The 13,808-nt window shown below is 60.8% G+C and overlaps 3 protein-coding genes and 2 non-coding genes across 8 annotated transcripts in view; 3 read left to right on the top strand and 2 right to left on the bottom strand.

The window, feature by feature from the left end:
* Positions 1 to 156: 156 nt before the first annotated feature.
* On the bottom strand, positions 157 to 229 carry TRNAF-GAA. The gene has a single exon. It is a non-coding gene; the product is annotated as a tRNA-Phe (tRNA).
* A 283-nt stretch (positions 230 to 512) lies between these two features.
* On the top strand, positions 513 to 586 carry TRNAN-GUU. The gene has a single exon. It is a non-coding gene; the product is annotated as a tRNA-Asn (tRNA).
* A 165-nt stretch (positions 587 to 751) lies between these two features.
* Positions 752 to 4,636, top strand: NDUFS7 (NADH:ubiquinone oxidoreductase core subunit S7). The gene is made up of 8 exons (XM_041415620.1): positions 752 to 872; positions 1,057 to 1,093; positions 1,321 to 1,389; positions 1,714 to 1,828; positions 2,972 to 3,151; positions 3,223 to 3,269; positions 3,966 to 4,054; positions 4,443 to 4,636. Exons 1-8 carry the CDS (start codon positions 857 to 859, stop codon positions 4,538 to 4,540), a joined length of 651 nt encoding a protein of 216 aa, XP_041271554.1. The 5' UTR covers positions 752 to 856; the 3' UTR covers positions 4,541 to 4,636.
* A 501-nt stretch (positions 4,637 to 5,137) lies between these two features.
* On the bottom strand, positions 5,138 to 11,291 carry GAMT (guanidinoacetate N-methyltransferase). 2 transcript variants are annotated; one of them, XM_041415597.1, is made up of 8 exons: positions 11,078 to 11,291; positions 10,793 to 10,912; positions 8,922 to 9,107; positions 8,175 to 8,320; positions 8,032 to 8,095; positions 7,068 to 7,135; positions 6,014 to 6,124; positions 5,138 to 5,818 (listed from the first exon to the last, which is right to left on the bottom strand). In XM_041415597.1, the coding sequence occupies exons 3-8, from the start codon at positions 9,103 to 9,105 to the stop codon at positions 5,678 to 5,680; spliced, it is 714 nt and encodes a 237-aa protein (XP_041271531.1). In that variant the 5' UTR covers positions 9,106 to 9,107; positions 10,793 to 10,912; positions 11,078 to 11,291; the 3' UTR covers positions 5,138 to 5,677. The 2 variants fall into 2 exon arrangements, with proteins under 2 accessions (XP_041271531.1, XP_041271541.1); XM_041415607.1 differs by lacking the exon at positions 11,078 to 11,291 and having other exon boundaries at positions 10,793 to 10,928.
* The window catches only part of DAZAP1 (DAZ associated protein 1), a 24,456-nt gene continuing 20,919 nt past the window's right edge, over positions 10,272 to 13,808 (top strand). For 2 of the 3 annotated variants that reach the window (XM_041415570.1, XM_041415561.1), the window contains exon 1: positions 10,272 to 10,444. In XM_041415570.1, the coding sequence (XP_041271504.1) occupies positions 10,413 to 10,444 (32 nt within the window). In that variant the 5' untranslated portion in view covers positions 10,272 to 10,412. Of the gene's footprint in view, positions 10,445 to 10,998; positions 11,023 to 13,808 lie in introns of those variants that run through there. The other variant, XM_041415578.1, reaches the window with a different exon arrangement.

Here is a 13,808-nt window from a genome sequence, read left to right as displayed (position 1 = left end):
ACCGGACACGGGACGGACGGGATGTGGGGCACGGGGAACCGGACACGGGACGGGCGGGACACGGGAGCGGGATGTGGGACACGGGGAACCGGACACGGGAGCGGGACGTGGGACACGGGGAACGGGACACGGCGGGGGAAAAAAAAAAAAAGCTTCTGCCGAAACCCGGGATCGAACCAGGGACCTTTAGATCTTCAGTCTAACGCTCTCCCAACTGAGCTATTTCGGCTGCACGGCCGCGCTCCGCCCCCCCCGCCCGTCACCGCCCCGCCGGGCGGGGGGACACGAGGGGACACGAGGGGACAGCGGGGCGGGATGTGGGACACGGGACACGGGACGGGCGGGACACGGGGGCGGGATGCGGGACACGGGGAACCGGACACAGGACGGGCGGGACACGGGAGCGGGATGTGGGACACGGGGAACCGGACACGGGAGCGGGACGTGGGACACGGGGAACGGGACACGGGACGGGCGGGACACGGGGCCAGGCGGGGTGCGGCGGCAGCGCGGTCTCTGTGGCGCAATCGGTTAGCGCGTTCGGCTGTTAACCGAAAGGTTGGTGGTTCGAGCCCACCCAGGGACGGCCGCTCCTTATTTTCCTGCGCTACCGCGACTCCGCAGCGTCGGGACGAGCCCTTCCCGCCGGGCCCTGTGGCGGCGTCGTTTTGGGGCCCATTTGGGGTGGTTTTGGGGCACTTTGGGATCGTTTTGCCGCGGGCAGCGGCGGAGCCGGAGGTTGTCTGCGGAACCGCTCGCACGGGACGCGTTTCCCGCCGGAGCGCTGAGGCGGTGCCGCGCGGGGCCCTTTAGCGGGTGCACCGCGCGCAGAGGTTGCCTGAAGGGCTGCGGAGCGATGGCGGCGCTGGGCCGTGAGCGGGGCCGGGAACGGGGATCGGGCCGGGGATGGGGATGGGCACCGGGAGCGGGCTGGGGGCACCGAAACAAGCCCTCGGCTCTCCGCTGAGGGAGTGACCCGGGGGGAGCCCTGAGGGGCCGCCAGGCCGTTGCCGCCCCCACGGCGGCCGCGCTGAGCTCTCCCGTCCTCTCTTGCAGGTCTCCGGCTCCCCGCGCACGGTGTGCTGGGCTGGCGGTGAGCGCCGGGCGGGGGGCACCGGGGCGGTGGGACCCCGGGGACGGGGGGGACCGGGCCGGTGACAGCGCTGACCCCGGCGCTGGGGGTGATGGGGTGGGGGGACCCCAGGGCCGCGGCTGAAGGGCACCCCGAGCTCTGGGGGTCGGGGGGCTCCTTCCCCCTGGGCTTTGTGGAGCACTGGGCTCTGTCACCCTGTCACCCTGTGCGGGCCTTTCTGTCCCCAGGCCCGGCTCTGTGAGTCCCGTGCAGGCTCAGCTGCTCCATCAGACGCCGGCGGCCGATCGCGCTGACAGGTGAGAGCTCCTGCCCTGGGGACAGGGGACAGCCGGTGGTGCCATGTTTCAGGAGAGGGGGGGTCCCAGTGGCACCTCCTGTGAGGGGTCTCCTCTCTTCCCTGCTGAAATCCGGGGAGCCCCCGGGAGAGGCAGCCAGGGGCTCCCTGTGGCTGAGGGGCTCTGTCCCAGCACCAAAGCCACAGATCCCACACTGGGGAAATTCCTCTGCCACAAACAGAGGGGTGGCATTGTCATTCCTCAGGGAGTCACAGCCCCGTGCAGGGCTAAATGATTCTGCAGGGAAATCACTGGAGAGTGATGGTTCTGTGCTGCTCCTTCCAGCTCTGTCCAGCTCCAGAAGAGCTCTGCTGTTGTCCAGGGGAAATCCTACGTCCCCAGCAGCCGTGGCGAGTACGTCATCACCAAGCTCGATGACCTGGTCAACTGGGCACGGCGGGTGAGTCCCGAGCCTCCCTGGCATGAGGGACAGAGGGTGGCACATCAGAGGCACCCCCTGCTCAGGATAAAAATAGGCTCAGAGCTCCCGTGGCCGAGTTCTGCGGCCAGAGGGTGACACTGGGGTCCAGTGACAGTGAGGGACACAGGCTGAAGGCGCTGAGGGTGTGGAGGGGGTCTGGAACTGCCCTTTGGTCGCCAGGAAAAGGCACTTCTGGAGCTGTCCCTGCCCTGAGCAGCTGCTCTGCCTGTGGGGAAGGGTGACACAAGTGACAGTGCCCTGGGTCTGCTGTGCTCTGCCTTAGCTGGGCTGGTCCCTCTCTGGCCACCACTGTCCCCATGGGGCTCTGAGCTGTCCCTGAGCTGGGACACCGCTGTCCCCGTGGGGCTCTGAGCTGGGACACCGCTGTCCTCATGGGGCTTTGAGATGGGACACCGCTCTCCCCGTGGGGCTCTGAGCTGTCCCTTCTCTGCTGTCCCTGAGCTGGGACACCGCTGTCCCCGTGGGGCTCTGAGCTGGGACACCACTGTCCCCGTGGGGCTCTGAGCTGTCTCTGAGCTGGGACACCGCTGTCCCCATGGGGCTCTGAGCTGGGACACCGCTGTCCCCGTGGGGCTCTGAGCTGTCCCTTCCCTGCTGTCCCTGAGCTGGGACACCGCTGTCCCCGTGGGGCTCTGAGCTGGGACACCGCTGTCCCCGTGGGGCTCTGAGCTGTCCCTTCCCTGCTGTCCCTGAGCTGGAACACCGCTGTCCCCGTGGGGCTCTGAGCTGGGACACCGCTGTCCCCGTGGGGCTCTGAGCTGTCCCTTCTCTGCTGTCCCTGAGCTGGGACACCGCTGTCCCCGTGGGGCTCTGAGCTGGGACACCACTGTCCCCGTGGGGCTCTGAGCTGTCCCTGAGCTGGGACACCGCTGTCCCCGTGGGGCTCTGAGCTGGGACACCGCTGTCCCCATGGGGCTCTGAGCTGTCCCTTCCCTGCTGTCCCTGGGTGGCTCTGAGGTGGCTTTAGCCGTGTCAGGGCAGCAGCTCTGGACACGCTCAGGCTGCTCACGGAGCTCTCCCCGTCTCCATCCCCCGGTACCTCGAACTCTCCCTTTGTGCGTGTCACCCACGCTGTCCCTGAGCTGCTGGCTGTCCCCACAGAGCTCCCTGTGGCCCATGACCTTCGGGCTGGCCTGCTGTGCCGTGGAGATGATGCACATGGCAGCCCCTCGCTACGACATGGATCGCTTCGGGGTCGTGTTCCGGGCCAGCCCCCGCCAGGCCGACGTCATGATCGTGGCAGGGACCCTGACCAACAAAATGGCCCCGGCGCTGCGCAAGGTACGGGGGGCACGGGGAGCTGGGCACGGCGTGGGGAGGTGGGCATCACCCCAAACATCCCTGTTCTGCAGGTCTATGACCAGATGCCAGAGCCTCGCTACGTGGTGTCCATGGGGAGGTGAGTGCCGGGATGTCCTCGGTGTCCTGGGGGGAATTCTTTGCTTTTGTTTCCAAATTCTTAAAGAAGTTTTGTAGAGCAGAGCCCAAAGGCTCCTTCTGGGAATGGTGTGTGTGAATCCTCGCAGGGATGGATTCAGGGGCTTTGCAGCTGCCAAACTTGTGTATATCCAGAATCCCAGGTTGCTTTTGGCTTTCAAAATGCTTCTGCTGTGCTGGAAACTGCTCCAGTGGGGATTCAGTTGGAATCTGCTCCAGTGGGGATTCAGTTGGAATCTGCTCCAGTGGAGATTCAGTTGGAATCTGCTCCATGAGGGATCAGTTGGACTCCATGGTCTCAGAGGTCTTTTCCAACCTGAATGATTCCATGATTCTCACAATTTTCTTGTCCCCACACCAGGGCTGAGGGTGGTAGGTCCAGGCTGGAACAGGACAAATTCTGGGAAAGCTCTGAGGCAAAATAGAAGGGTTTGTAGCAGAGAGGGAGGGCTGTGGAACCTGCTTGGTGAGGGTGATGGGAACAGTCCAGTTGGGTTGGATTCATATAAAATCCTCCCAGGCAGAGCTCGTGATGGGGCAGTGTCACCTGTGGAGCTGGAGGCTCCGAGCCTGGCAGTGCCCACCTGCCCAGGGCCACCTTCCCTTGGCCTCCTGCTCACCTTCCTGGGCTGACACTGTCCCTGTCCCTGTCCTGCAGCTGTGCCAATGGTGGGGGCTACTACCACTACTCCTACTCCGTGGTGAGGGGCTGCGACCGCATCGTGCCCGTGGACATTTATGTGCCAGGTACAAGGGGCAGCTCCACCTGGGAGCAGGGCAGGGAGAGGGGAATTCTCTGCATTCAGGTGTAGGTTTGAAAGGTTTTCCTGTTTCAGTGGTGGGGAAACTGCAGCAGCTCCAGGGATTGTGGGATGGGGAGGGTTGTGATAGTGGTGGCACCGTCAGCGGGGTGGGAGTGGGGGTTTGGATACACTTTGAAATTAAATAACTGCTGTGTTTGATAAAGATATTCTTGATAAACAGCATCAATTTAGTTTCTTTGCACTCCTGCCTGTGCCAGCCACAAAGCCAGAGGGGAGTCAGCTTTGGGATAAGTCCTGGGGTTGGCACTCATTGCAGGTACCTGCCCTGCGACCTTCCCCTCTTCCTCCCTTCTCTCTTTTCTCTCTCTCAGGTTGCCCCCCCACAGCTGAGGCTCTGCTGTACGGGATCCTGCAGCTGCAGAGGAAAATCAAGCGGGAGAGGAGGATGCAGATCTGGTACAGGAAATAGCCTTTATTTATGTCCCCACTCACTGCCCCGGGCACTGCTCACATCTACGCACAAATCCGGCTCCTCACGCGCCTTCCAATAAAACTCTACCTGGTCCAGGTGCTTTTCTGTCTTTAATAAACCCCTCTGATCTGAGGGGTTGGAAAGCTGGGCTAAAAAGCAGGAGCTGAGTTTGATAACACTGAACAATCTGTCAGGGAAGATGATGTCATGTTGTGACAGAAAGGCTTTGCTAGAATTTTTTCTTAGCTTTGTTGGGAAGTTTGGAGACCAACACGTGTCCGGGTGATCCCTGAGCCCTCCCTGAGCTCATCCCTTACTCACCACCTGCTCCTTGTTGGTAATTCCTACACAGGATCTAATAAATCCATAATATTAGTGTGCACAGGGGCCAGAAATTAATTAGGTTTCTGTAACAAGTCAAATACTGATGCTTAAAATCAGAATGTGATTAATAAACCTGATTGTAGAGCTCCTAAGCAGGGCAGGATAAAGCAGCCTGTCCTGGATGCATCCCAGGAGCCTGGGATGAGGAATGGTCGTGCCTGAGGGACAAACACACTTTGGAAAGACAAATAAATCGCTCGGGAACAGTGGTTTGGGTATTTTGTTCCTTTTAATGGACTTTATCCCTTCTAGGGAGAGAGGAAACATCATTTATTGAGCTGTGAGGGGGTGTTGGGGTCAGGATTTGCTGCCGTGGGCTTTGACCGAAAATGTTGGGAAACTTCCCTGGGGAGTTGCTTCAGGAGAAGCTGAAATGCCCCAGAATGCCTCAGATTGCCCCATTTCTCCCACCTGGTTTGGATTATTTGACTCTTGTGGGAATCCACCCTGTATTTTCTCAAATTGATGCAGATTTTAGAGGAAATGGCTGGTTCTGGAACCCGTTTAGTCAGAACCACATTCTGAAATTCCAGCTTAATTGGGAATTTCAAGTCTCGAGGGGACAGAGCAGGGTGAGATCTTCCACAGAGCCCACAAGACCCTTCCAGGGCAGGGGGCTCCTGGGGCAGGGGGTTTCCTGTCCTTTTGTCCACTGGAATCCATCCTGAGCCTTCACCCGCCTCTCAGGGACTTTAAAGGAGATCAGAGCTTTTCTCCTCCTCATCAGCTCATGCCCAGCTCCTGCTCCCCTCAGTGTTTGAGGACGGTGGGGGTGATCATCCTGGGGTGGGAGTAGTAGCGGCACTCGGGGGGCGGCTGCAGCTCCATCACCCTCGTGCTGATGTTCTCCCTCCTGAACCCCGCCTGCAGCAGCGGCCCCACCTGGGTCTCCTGCAGGAGAGAAGGGCAGCGAGGAGCAGCCGTGGGTTGGGGTGTCTCATGTGAGAAGTGGGGACACGCTGGGGGAAAAACCCTCCGAGCTCCCCTCTGGCGTTCCCTGCCCATCCCCAGCAGCACGGATGAGCTCCAGAGCCTCGGAGTGCTCTGGCTCAGCCCGGGCACAGCTTCGGGGAGGGGACAACTCACCTCGAACATCTTCTCGATGTCGCTGTACCTGGTCTTGAGCAGCTCCCCCCACGAGGTGAGGTTGCAGTAGGTGAGGACCCCTCCGGGCCGCAGCAGGCGGAAGGCGTGGCCCTGTCCCGGGAATGCGGGGCCGGGTCAGCTCCTCCCGCTCAGCCCCCGGCCCCAGCTCCTCCCGCTCAGCTCCCGGCCCCAGCTCCCCCTGGAGCCCCAGCTCCTCCCCTCTATGAGGGACTCAGTTGGAATCTGCTCCATGAGGGATCAGTTGGACTCCATGGTCTCAGAGGTCTTTTCCAACCTGAATGATTCCATGATTCTCACAATTTTCTTGTCCCCACACCAGGGCTGAGGGTGGCAGGTCCAGGCTGGAACAGGACAAATTCTGGGAAAGCTCTGAGGCAAAATAGAAGGGTTTGTAGCAGAGAGGGAGGGCTGTGGAACCTGCTTGGTGAGGGTGATGGGAACAGTCCAGTTGGGTTGGATTCATATAAAATCCTCCCAGGCAGAGCTCGTGATGGGGCAGTGTCACCTGTGGAGCTGGAGGCTCCGAGCCTGGCAGTGCCCACCTGCCCAGGGCCACCTTCCCTTGGCCTCCTGCTCACCTTCCTGGGCTGACACTGTCCCTGTCCCTGTCCTGCAGCTGTGCCAATGGTGGGGGCTACTACCACTATTCCTACTCCGTGGTGAGGGGCTGCGACCGCATCGTGCCCGTGGACATTTATGTGCCAGGTACAAGGGGCAGCTCCACCTGGGAGCAGGGCAGGGAGAGGGGAATTCTCTGCATTCAGGTGTAGGTTTGAAAGGTTTTCCTGTTTCAGTGGTGGGGAAGCTGCAGCAGCTCCAGGGACTGTGGGATGGGGAGGGTTGTGATGCGGGTCAGCTCCTCCCGCTCAGCCCCCGGCCCCAGCTCCTCCCGCTCAGCTCCCCGGCCCAGCTCCCCCTGGAGCCCCAGCTCCTCCTGCTCAGCCCCCGGCCCCAGCTCCCTCTCCAGCCCTCAGCTCTCCCGCTCAGCCCCCGGCCCCAGTTCCTCCCCCAGAGCCGCTCCCCGAGCTGTCACCTGGATGAAGTTGAACTGATGCGTGTGCCAGGTGGCCTCTGACAGCGGGTAGGTGTCGTACAGGATCCCTGCCCGGGAACACGGAGCTGGCTGTTAGCTGGGAGAGACCCTGAGGGGCTCCTGTGTCCCGGGAAAATCCCCCTCCATGGCCTGGTGTTGTTATGTTCCCATTGCAATTTGCCCCCATGTCTCTAGGCCCTGGAAGGCAGCGATGTGATAGCCCCCAAGACAAAGATCTGCTCCCCAGGACAAGGATCCATTTCCCCAGGACAAGGATCTGCTCCCCAGGACAAGGATCCATTTCCCCAGGACAAAGATCTGCTCCCTAGGACAAGGATCTATTTTCCCCAGGACAAGGATCTGCTCCCCAGGACAAGGGCCCCAGGGCTGTGCCCTGTCCCCATCCCCATGGGAGGATGTGCGCTCCACCTGCATCCTGGCTGAACTGTTCCCCCCTTTCCATGGCTCAGGGATGTCCTGGGCTTTGCTGCACCCCCACTTTGCAGTGGGGTCCCTGCCCCTGCCCACCCTGCTGTTGATGTCTCACCGCTGAAGTGCCCGTCCGGCAGCGTTGGCACCACGTCCTCCCACAGCCCCTTCAGGGGCACCACCTGCATGTCTCTAAGCCCTGGAAGGCAGCGATGTGATAGCCCCCAAGACAAAGATCTGCTCCCCAGGACAAGGATCCATTTCCCCAGGACAAGGATCCATTTCCCCCAAGACAAAGATCTGCTCCCTAGGACAAGGATCCATTTCCCCAGGACAAGGATCTGCTCCCCAGGACAAGGGCCCCAGGGCTGTGCCCTGTCCCCATCCCCATGGGAGGATGTGCGCTCCACCTGCATCCTGGCCAAACTGTTCCCCCCCTTTCCATGGCTTAGGGATGTCCTGGGCTTTGCTGCACCCCCACTTTGCAGTGGGGTCCCCGCCCCAGCCCCTGCCCACCCTGCTGTTGATGTCTCACCGCTGAAGTGCCCGTCCGGCAGCGTTGGCACCACGTCCTCCCACAGCCCCTTCAGGGGCACCACCTGCGGGTGGGGGGCAGAGGGGTGAGCTGGGGGGGCCACAGGCACCCCCAACCCTGGCACAGCCCGCCGTGCCCCTGACCTTGTGTGGCTGTGCCTTTGCCCACTGCTCCAGGCGCCGGAAAACGCCCTCGTTGCACTCGATGATCCAGTGCTCCTCGATGCCGAATTCCTGCACCTTGGAGGCGGCGATGGCCATCCCAAACCCCACCTCGAGCACGCGGCCGCCTGCAGGTGGAACCCAGCACTCACAGCTCTGGCTTTTCTGTGCCTCAAACTCCCCGTCCCCCAAGCCCTGAATTCTGACCCATTCTTTCCCCAAAATGGGCTCTTTGGGTGGAGGTTGGGAGCACGTGGTGCTGCTGGCGCTGAGGGGAGAAGTTGGGAGCAGCCCCATGTCCCTGTCACCTGCTGTCCCCCCAGCTGCCCCTGTGTCCCTGTCACCTGCTGTCCCCACACAGTGGCCCTTTGCCCCCAGCAAACCCCCCCAGTTATCCTAGTGAGAACATACAACGTCCAACCCTCCCTCTGCCAAGGAAAACAGCCAAAAAAGCAGCAGATCCTGGGAGGGGAAACATCCCCAAAATCAGCAGGGCCTGGATGGGAGGTGGCTGCATCCCCTCCCCATGTCCCCATCCCCTTTCAAGAATGGTGGCATTTGCGTCACAAGGACACAAATGCCACCATGGCCCTGCTGCCCCTGTCACTGCACGAGGGCCACATGCAGTGGGGGGCACAAGCAGTGGGGTCCCCCAGCACAACATCTCCCCCCACACCAGCTGCTTTTGGGGAAGCTGCACCCCCAGCACACCCCGGAGCCCCCCGTTACCCTTGGATGCAGCCACGGTGGCCAGCGAGTGCATGTAGGGGGTCTCCCAGCGCTCCATCACCGGCTTGCCCAGGATCTCCAGGTGGGCATCGGGCTCATCGTAGCCCGCCGTGGCCGCCCTCCAGGCCGCCCTGCAGTCCTCGCCCTCGCTGAAGATCGGCCCCGCCGCCGCTCCGGAGCTCATGGCTGCGGGAGGAAAGTCCAGCTGGACGGGCCGGGAGGAGGGAGAGGGAGAGAAAGGGCCACGGGGCTCTTGGCCGGCTTTAAATAGCCCTGCTGGAAAGTGCTGAGTGTGCACAGCCGGCTGGGGCCCCTGCGGGGATCGGGGGCCCTTATCGGGAATGGGAGCCCTTATCGGGATCGGGGGCCCTTATCGGGATCGGGAGCCCTTATCGGGATCGGGAGCCCTTATCGGGAATGGGAGCCCTTATCGGGAATGGGAGCCCTTACTGGGAACGGGGCACCACGGCGGGGCCTGAGAGGTCACACGTGGCCCTGGGGTGTTCTGGGGGTGCAGAGGATGTCCCCGCTCCCGGTGACACTCCCGGTGTGCATGGCCAGAGAGGGAATGATTGGGGGACACGGAGGGAGGGAAGGGGTTTTCCCTGTGTCCCATGCCGTGTCCCACGCTGTGTCCCTCCAGGGTTGCACGCAGGGACAGTGCCACACTCCGGGCCATGCACAGCACTGTGGGTGCCGGGGCAGAGCCAGGCAGAGGGAGGGTCCCGGGGGCAGGGACAGTGCCACACTCCGGGCCATGCACAGCGCTGTGGGTGCCAGGGTGACCCGCACGCCCAGGGCAGAGCCAGGCAGAGGGAGGGTCCCGGGGGGCTGCAGACAGTGCAGGACAGGCAATGGGACCCCCGGGGATGGGTAGTGGAACCCCGGGACAGGTAATGAGACCCCCAGGATAGGCAATGGGACCCTGAGATGGCCAATGCGACCCTGCAGAGCCAGGCAGAGGGAGGGTCCCGGGGGGCTGCAGACAGTGCAGGACAGGCAATAGGACCTCGGGGGATGGCAATGGGACCCCCGGGGATGGGTAACGGGACCCTGAGATGGGCAGTGGGACCCCTGAGATGGCCAATGCGACCCAGGGGATGGGCAGTGGAACCCCGGGATGGGCAGTGGGACCCTGGGGATGGGCAGTGGGACCCCGGGACGGGTAATGAGATCCTCAGGATGGGCAATGAGACCCCGGGGATGGGCAGTGGGACTCCCGGGACGGTAATGGGACTCCCAGAACGGGCAATGGGACCCCGGGGCTGGGCAGTGGGACCCCCGGGATGGTAATGGGACCCCGGGCTGGGCAGTGGGACCCCCGAGATGGGCAGTGGGACCCCGCGGAGGCCCCGGGGGGCGGCGGGGGGGGAACCGGGACACGGGAACCGGGACACGGCCGGGAGCGCCCGCCCGCGGCCCCACGACCCGCCGCTGGCACCGCCGCCACCGGAGGGAAGAGCCGGGCGCGGCCCCGGAGGAGTCGCCGCCATGAACAGCGTGGGAGGCGCCGATGAGATCGGGTGAGGGGAAGGGGAGGGCAGCGCGCTGGGACGGTGGTGCGAGGTTCGGTCACCTTTTCCCGCAACCTCACGAGAGGGTCCCGCCGGGGCTTCCCCGGGCCGGGAGGGGCTGAGCGCGGACCGGTGCCGGGCCGGAGGGCATTAAGAGGGAGCCGGTCCCAGACCGGGGGTGCTGAGGGGGGGGCCGGTCCCGCCATGTTGGGGCCGTGAGGGCGCCCCCCCCCCCCCCCCCCCCACCCCCGTCACGTGACCGGCGCGCGCGCGGGGCTGCGGCAGGTGCGCGCGCCCAAGGTCACCCGCCCGCGGCGCTTCCCGCGCCCGCCCGCACCGGATCCCCTCGCGTCCCACCTCTGTCCCTTCGTGTCCTCCTCTCCTGTCGCCTGACGCGGGGACGCGGGGCGTGGGGGACAACACGCCGGTCGAGGGAGGGGATTGTCCCGCTCTGCTGGTGCGGCCTCACCTTGAGTCCTGCGCGCAGTTTTAGGCGCCGCGATATAAGAAAGATAGTGGGGTGTTAGCGTCCAAAGGAGGGCAGCGGACGTGGTGAAACGCCTTGGAGGAGCGGCTGAGGTTACTTGGTGTGTTCAGCCTGGAGGAGTGTGAGGGGAGATCCCATCGCAGTCTAAAACTTCCTCGTGAGGGGAAGCAGAGGGACAGCTCCGATCTCTGCTCTCTGGCACCAGTGACAGAACCCGAGGGAACGGCTGGAACTGTGTCCGGGGAGGTTTAGGGTGGCTATCAGGGAAAGGTTTTTTCCCCCAGAGGGTACTGGGGCACTGCCCGGGCTCCCCAGAGAATGGTCCCGACTCTGAGGCTGCCAGAACTCCAGAAGCGCTTGGACAACGCTCCCAGGGACAGGGTGAGATTGTTGAAGAGTTCTGTGCAGGGCCAGGAACTGGTCCTTGAGGGTCTGTCCTGTGATTGTGTGACCCCGCTGGGGACTTTGTTCGGGTGACTCATCAGGGCCGCCCCGAGGGGCTTGCGGTGGAGGAGGGGGAAGGTGGTGGGACAAAGGTGGCACCAGGAGCCTCCCCTCACCCTCCGTGTCCCCCGCAGGGCTGCCCTCCCGAGCTCCCCCCTGCTGTCCTCTGCCCGGGATGTGTTCCAGGCAGGAAAATCCCGGTTTTAAGCGTTGCCGGGGGTTTTGTGGCTTCAAACCGAAAACCTGACACCGGTCTGGTTCTTGTGATGTGCTTTTAGAATCATAGCAAGGCTTGGGTTGGAAGGGACCTTAGAGATCATCCAGTTGCACTCAGTGTTATTCTGCTTGAGAGCTGTACCCTGGTGACATTGAAATTGTCAGGCTGCAGGCTTGGGCATGGTAGAACTCAAAGTACAAAAACCAAATTTAAAAAAAAAAAATCCTTGGCTGGTTCTTCCAGTTTTGGCACAGTATTTGCCCATTAGGACTGGTCACCTTGTTTGAAACTGGAAGCATGAGCCCCTTGTCCCATGCTGCTTGCACTGCTTTGTAAGCTGCTTATTTACTGCATGTTCTTAATTTGTAAATCCTAAAAGTACAGGAGGCAGGATAAGTGATTGGAATATCACACTGGAGTGGTTTGGGTTGGAAGGCACCTTAGAGATCATCCAGTTTCAACACACATTGCATGAGGCCTGTTTAAATAAGTGGGTTTTGCTTTGAAAGTGTTTTTATTTGCTCCTGGACCTTAGTCACTGTCTGGTGCCTTGTGAGAGACCTGATCAGGTCTGGCTTCCCGAGCTGTAGGTGAGTGCCAGGCTCGAGGTTATTCCCTGGAATATCATCAGCCCCCTCCATGCATAACCTCCAGTTTTTCCCTGGAATATCATCAGCCCCCTCCATGATAACCTCCTGGTTATTCCATGGAATATCATCAGCTCCCCTCCTGAGCAGGCTGGGCTGTTGCAGAGTTTGTTCCCAGTCACAGCCTGTGATCCTTCAGAGCTGTAACCAGACTGGGAAGAATTGGGGGTTGATCAGAGAGGGAAATTTTCTTTATTCTCCTCCCCCAAAAGTGCTCAGAGGGAAGATGAGAGTGTAGAACAAACTCAGCTGCTGCAGCCCTCAGAAGGAAGCTCTGGTTTAAAGCTGTTGTGAGAGGCAGGTTTGGATGGGAAGTTATGAATTCAGCTGCTTTTCCAGGCAGAGATTTTCAGAGAAAGTACCTAAGGAAGCTGCAAGCCTTGCAGGTGTCTTGGCATGGGTAGGCAGGGGCCTTGTTGAGTGTTATTGTTATAATTAATTAATACTTGGGGCTGGTTTGGATGAAGAAAGGTGCTGATCTTGGTCCTTTTGTCCTGCAGCTGATGGGGGCTGTGCTGAGGTGTTGATCAGAGCTATTAATCAAACCCCAGATTGTTTATGTAGGCAAAGAGTTTGTGCTTTTGTTGAGTTTTGGTGGTTTTAAAATACCTGTACATGCTTTTTTTACTAATCCTGAGTTGATTTGCTCCGGCAGCAAGTATATTTATGGCAAAAAAGAATAAATTAGCAATGAAAATGTGCCCAGGAAGTAGTGAGGCAGAACACTTGGTTCAAACTTATTATACAGCTGCAACTTCTGAGGAGTCATTATCCCACTTTCTGCTCCTGAGGTGATCCCTGTGGGGAATTCTGCTGCTTCAGGGGTGTTGAGATCCTGCTGTCAGGATCTCACTGCTTGTGGTGGACAGACTCACCTGCCCAAAAGCCAGGCTGGTGGTTTGTGCTGTCACTGGCTGTGCTGGAGTGGCTTTGCATTCCAGCAGGGATGGGCAGTGATGCCCTCCAGTCTGTAAATTTGGATCTTTATGGAGGTGTGGGCTTTGGGGTGGTGTCAGCACGTGTGAGCTAAAAACATTGAAGAACGTGAGGGGAGACTCAGCAGGGTCTGCAGCTTCTTCCCAAGAGGCAGCAGCAGTCTCTGCTCTCTGGGAGCAGGGGCAGAACCTGAGGCTGGAGCTGAGCCTGGGGAGGTTCAGGTTGGAGAGCAGGAAAGGTTCTTCCCTCCAGGATGCTGGGCACTGCCAGGCTCCCCAGGGCATGGTGCCAGCCCCCGGAGTTCCAGGAGCATTTGGACACCCCTCCCAGGGATACACAGGGTGGGATTGTTGGGGTGTCAGTGCTGGACTCAGTGCTCTTGGATCCCTTCCAACTCAGGCTATTCTATCAATTTTATACATTTCTATGAATTTAATAACTGCCAGCCCATAAACTGTTAGGACCAAAAGTTTTCTGGGATGGAGTATGGGTGAGACCTTGGGAAAGGGCTGGTGATGCAGCTGAGCCTGGGGGCAGAGCACACTCACACACCCATCCTGCCTCACAGCTGTCCTGTACCATACCACATCTGGATTTTTGTGAACTTTGGCCCTGCTCAGTGTCTTCAAACCATGGAGGATC

This window comes from Onychostruthus taczanowskii, unplaced genomic scaffold, assembly GCF_017590055.1.
Source record: "Onychostruthus taczanowskii isolate IOZ18803 unplaced genomic scaffold, ASM1759005v1 scaffold106, whole genome shotgun sequence".
NCBI classification, from domain to species: Eukaryota; Metazoa; Chordata; class Aves; order Passeriformes; family Passeridae; genus Onychostruthus; species Onychostruthus taczanowskii.
The sequence above is the reverse complement of the archived record's forward strand: the minus strand, read 5'-3'. Positions and strand labels throughout refer to the sequence as shown.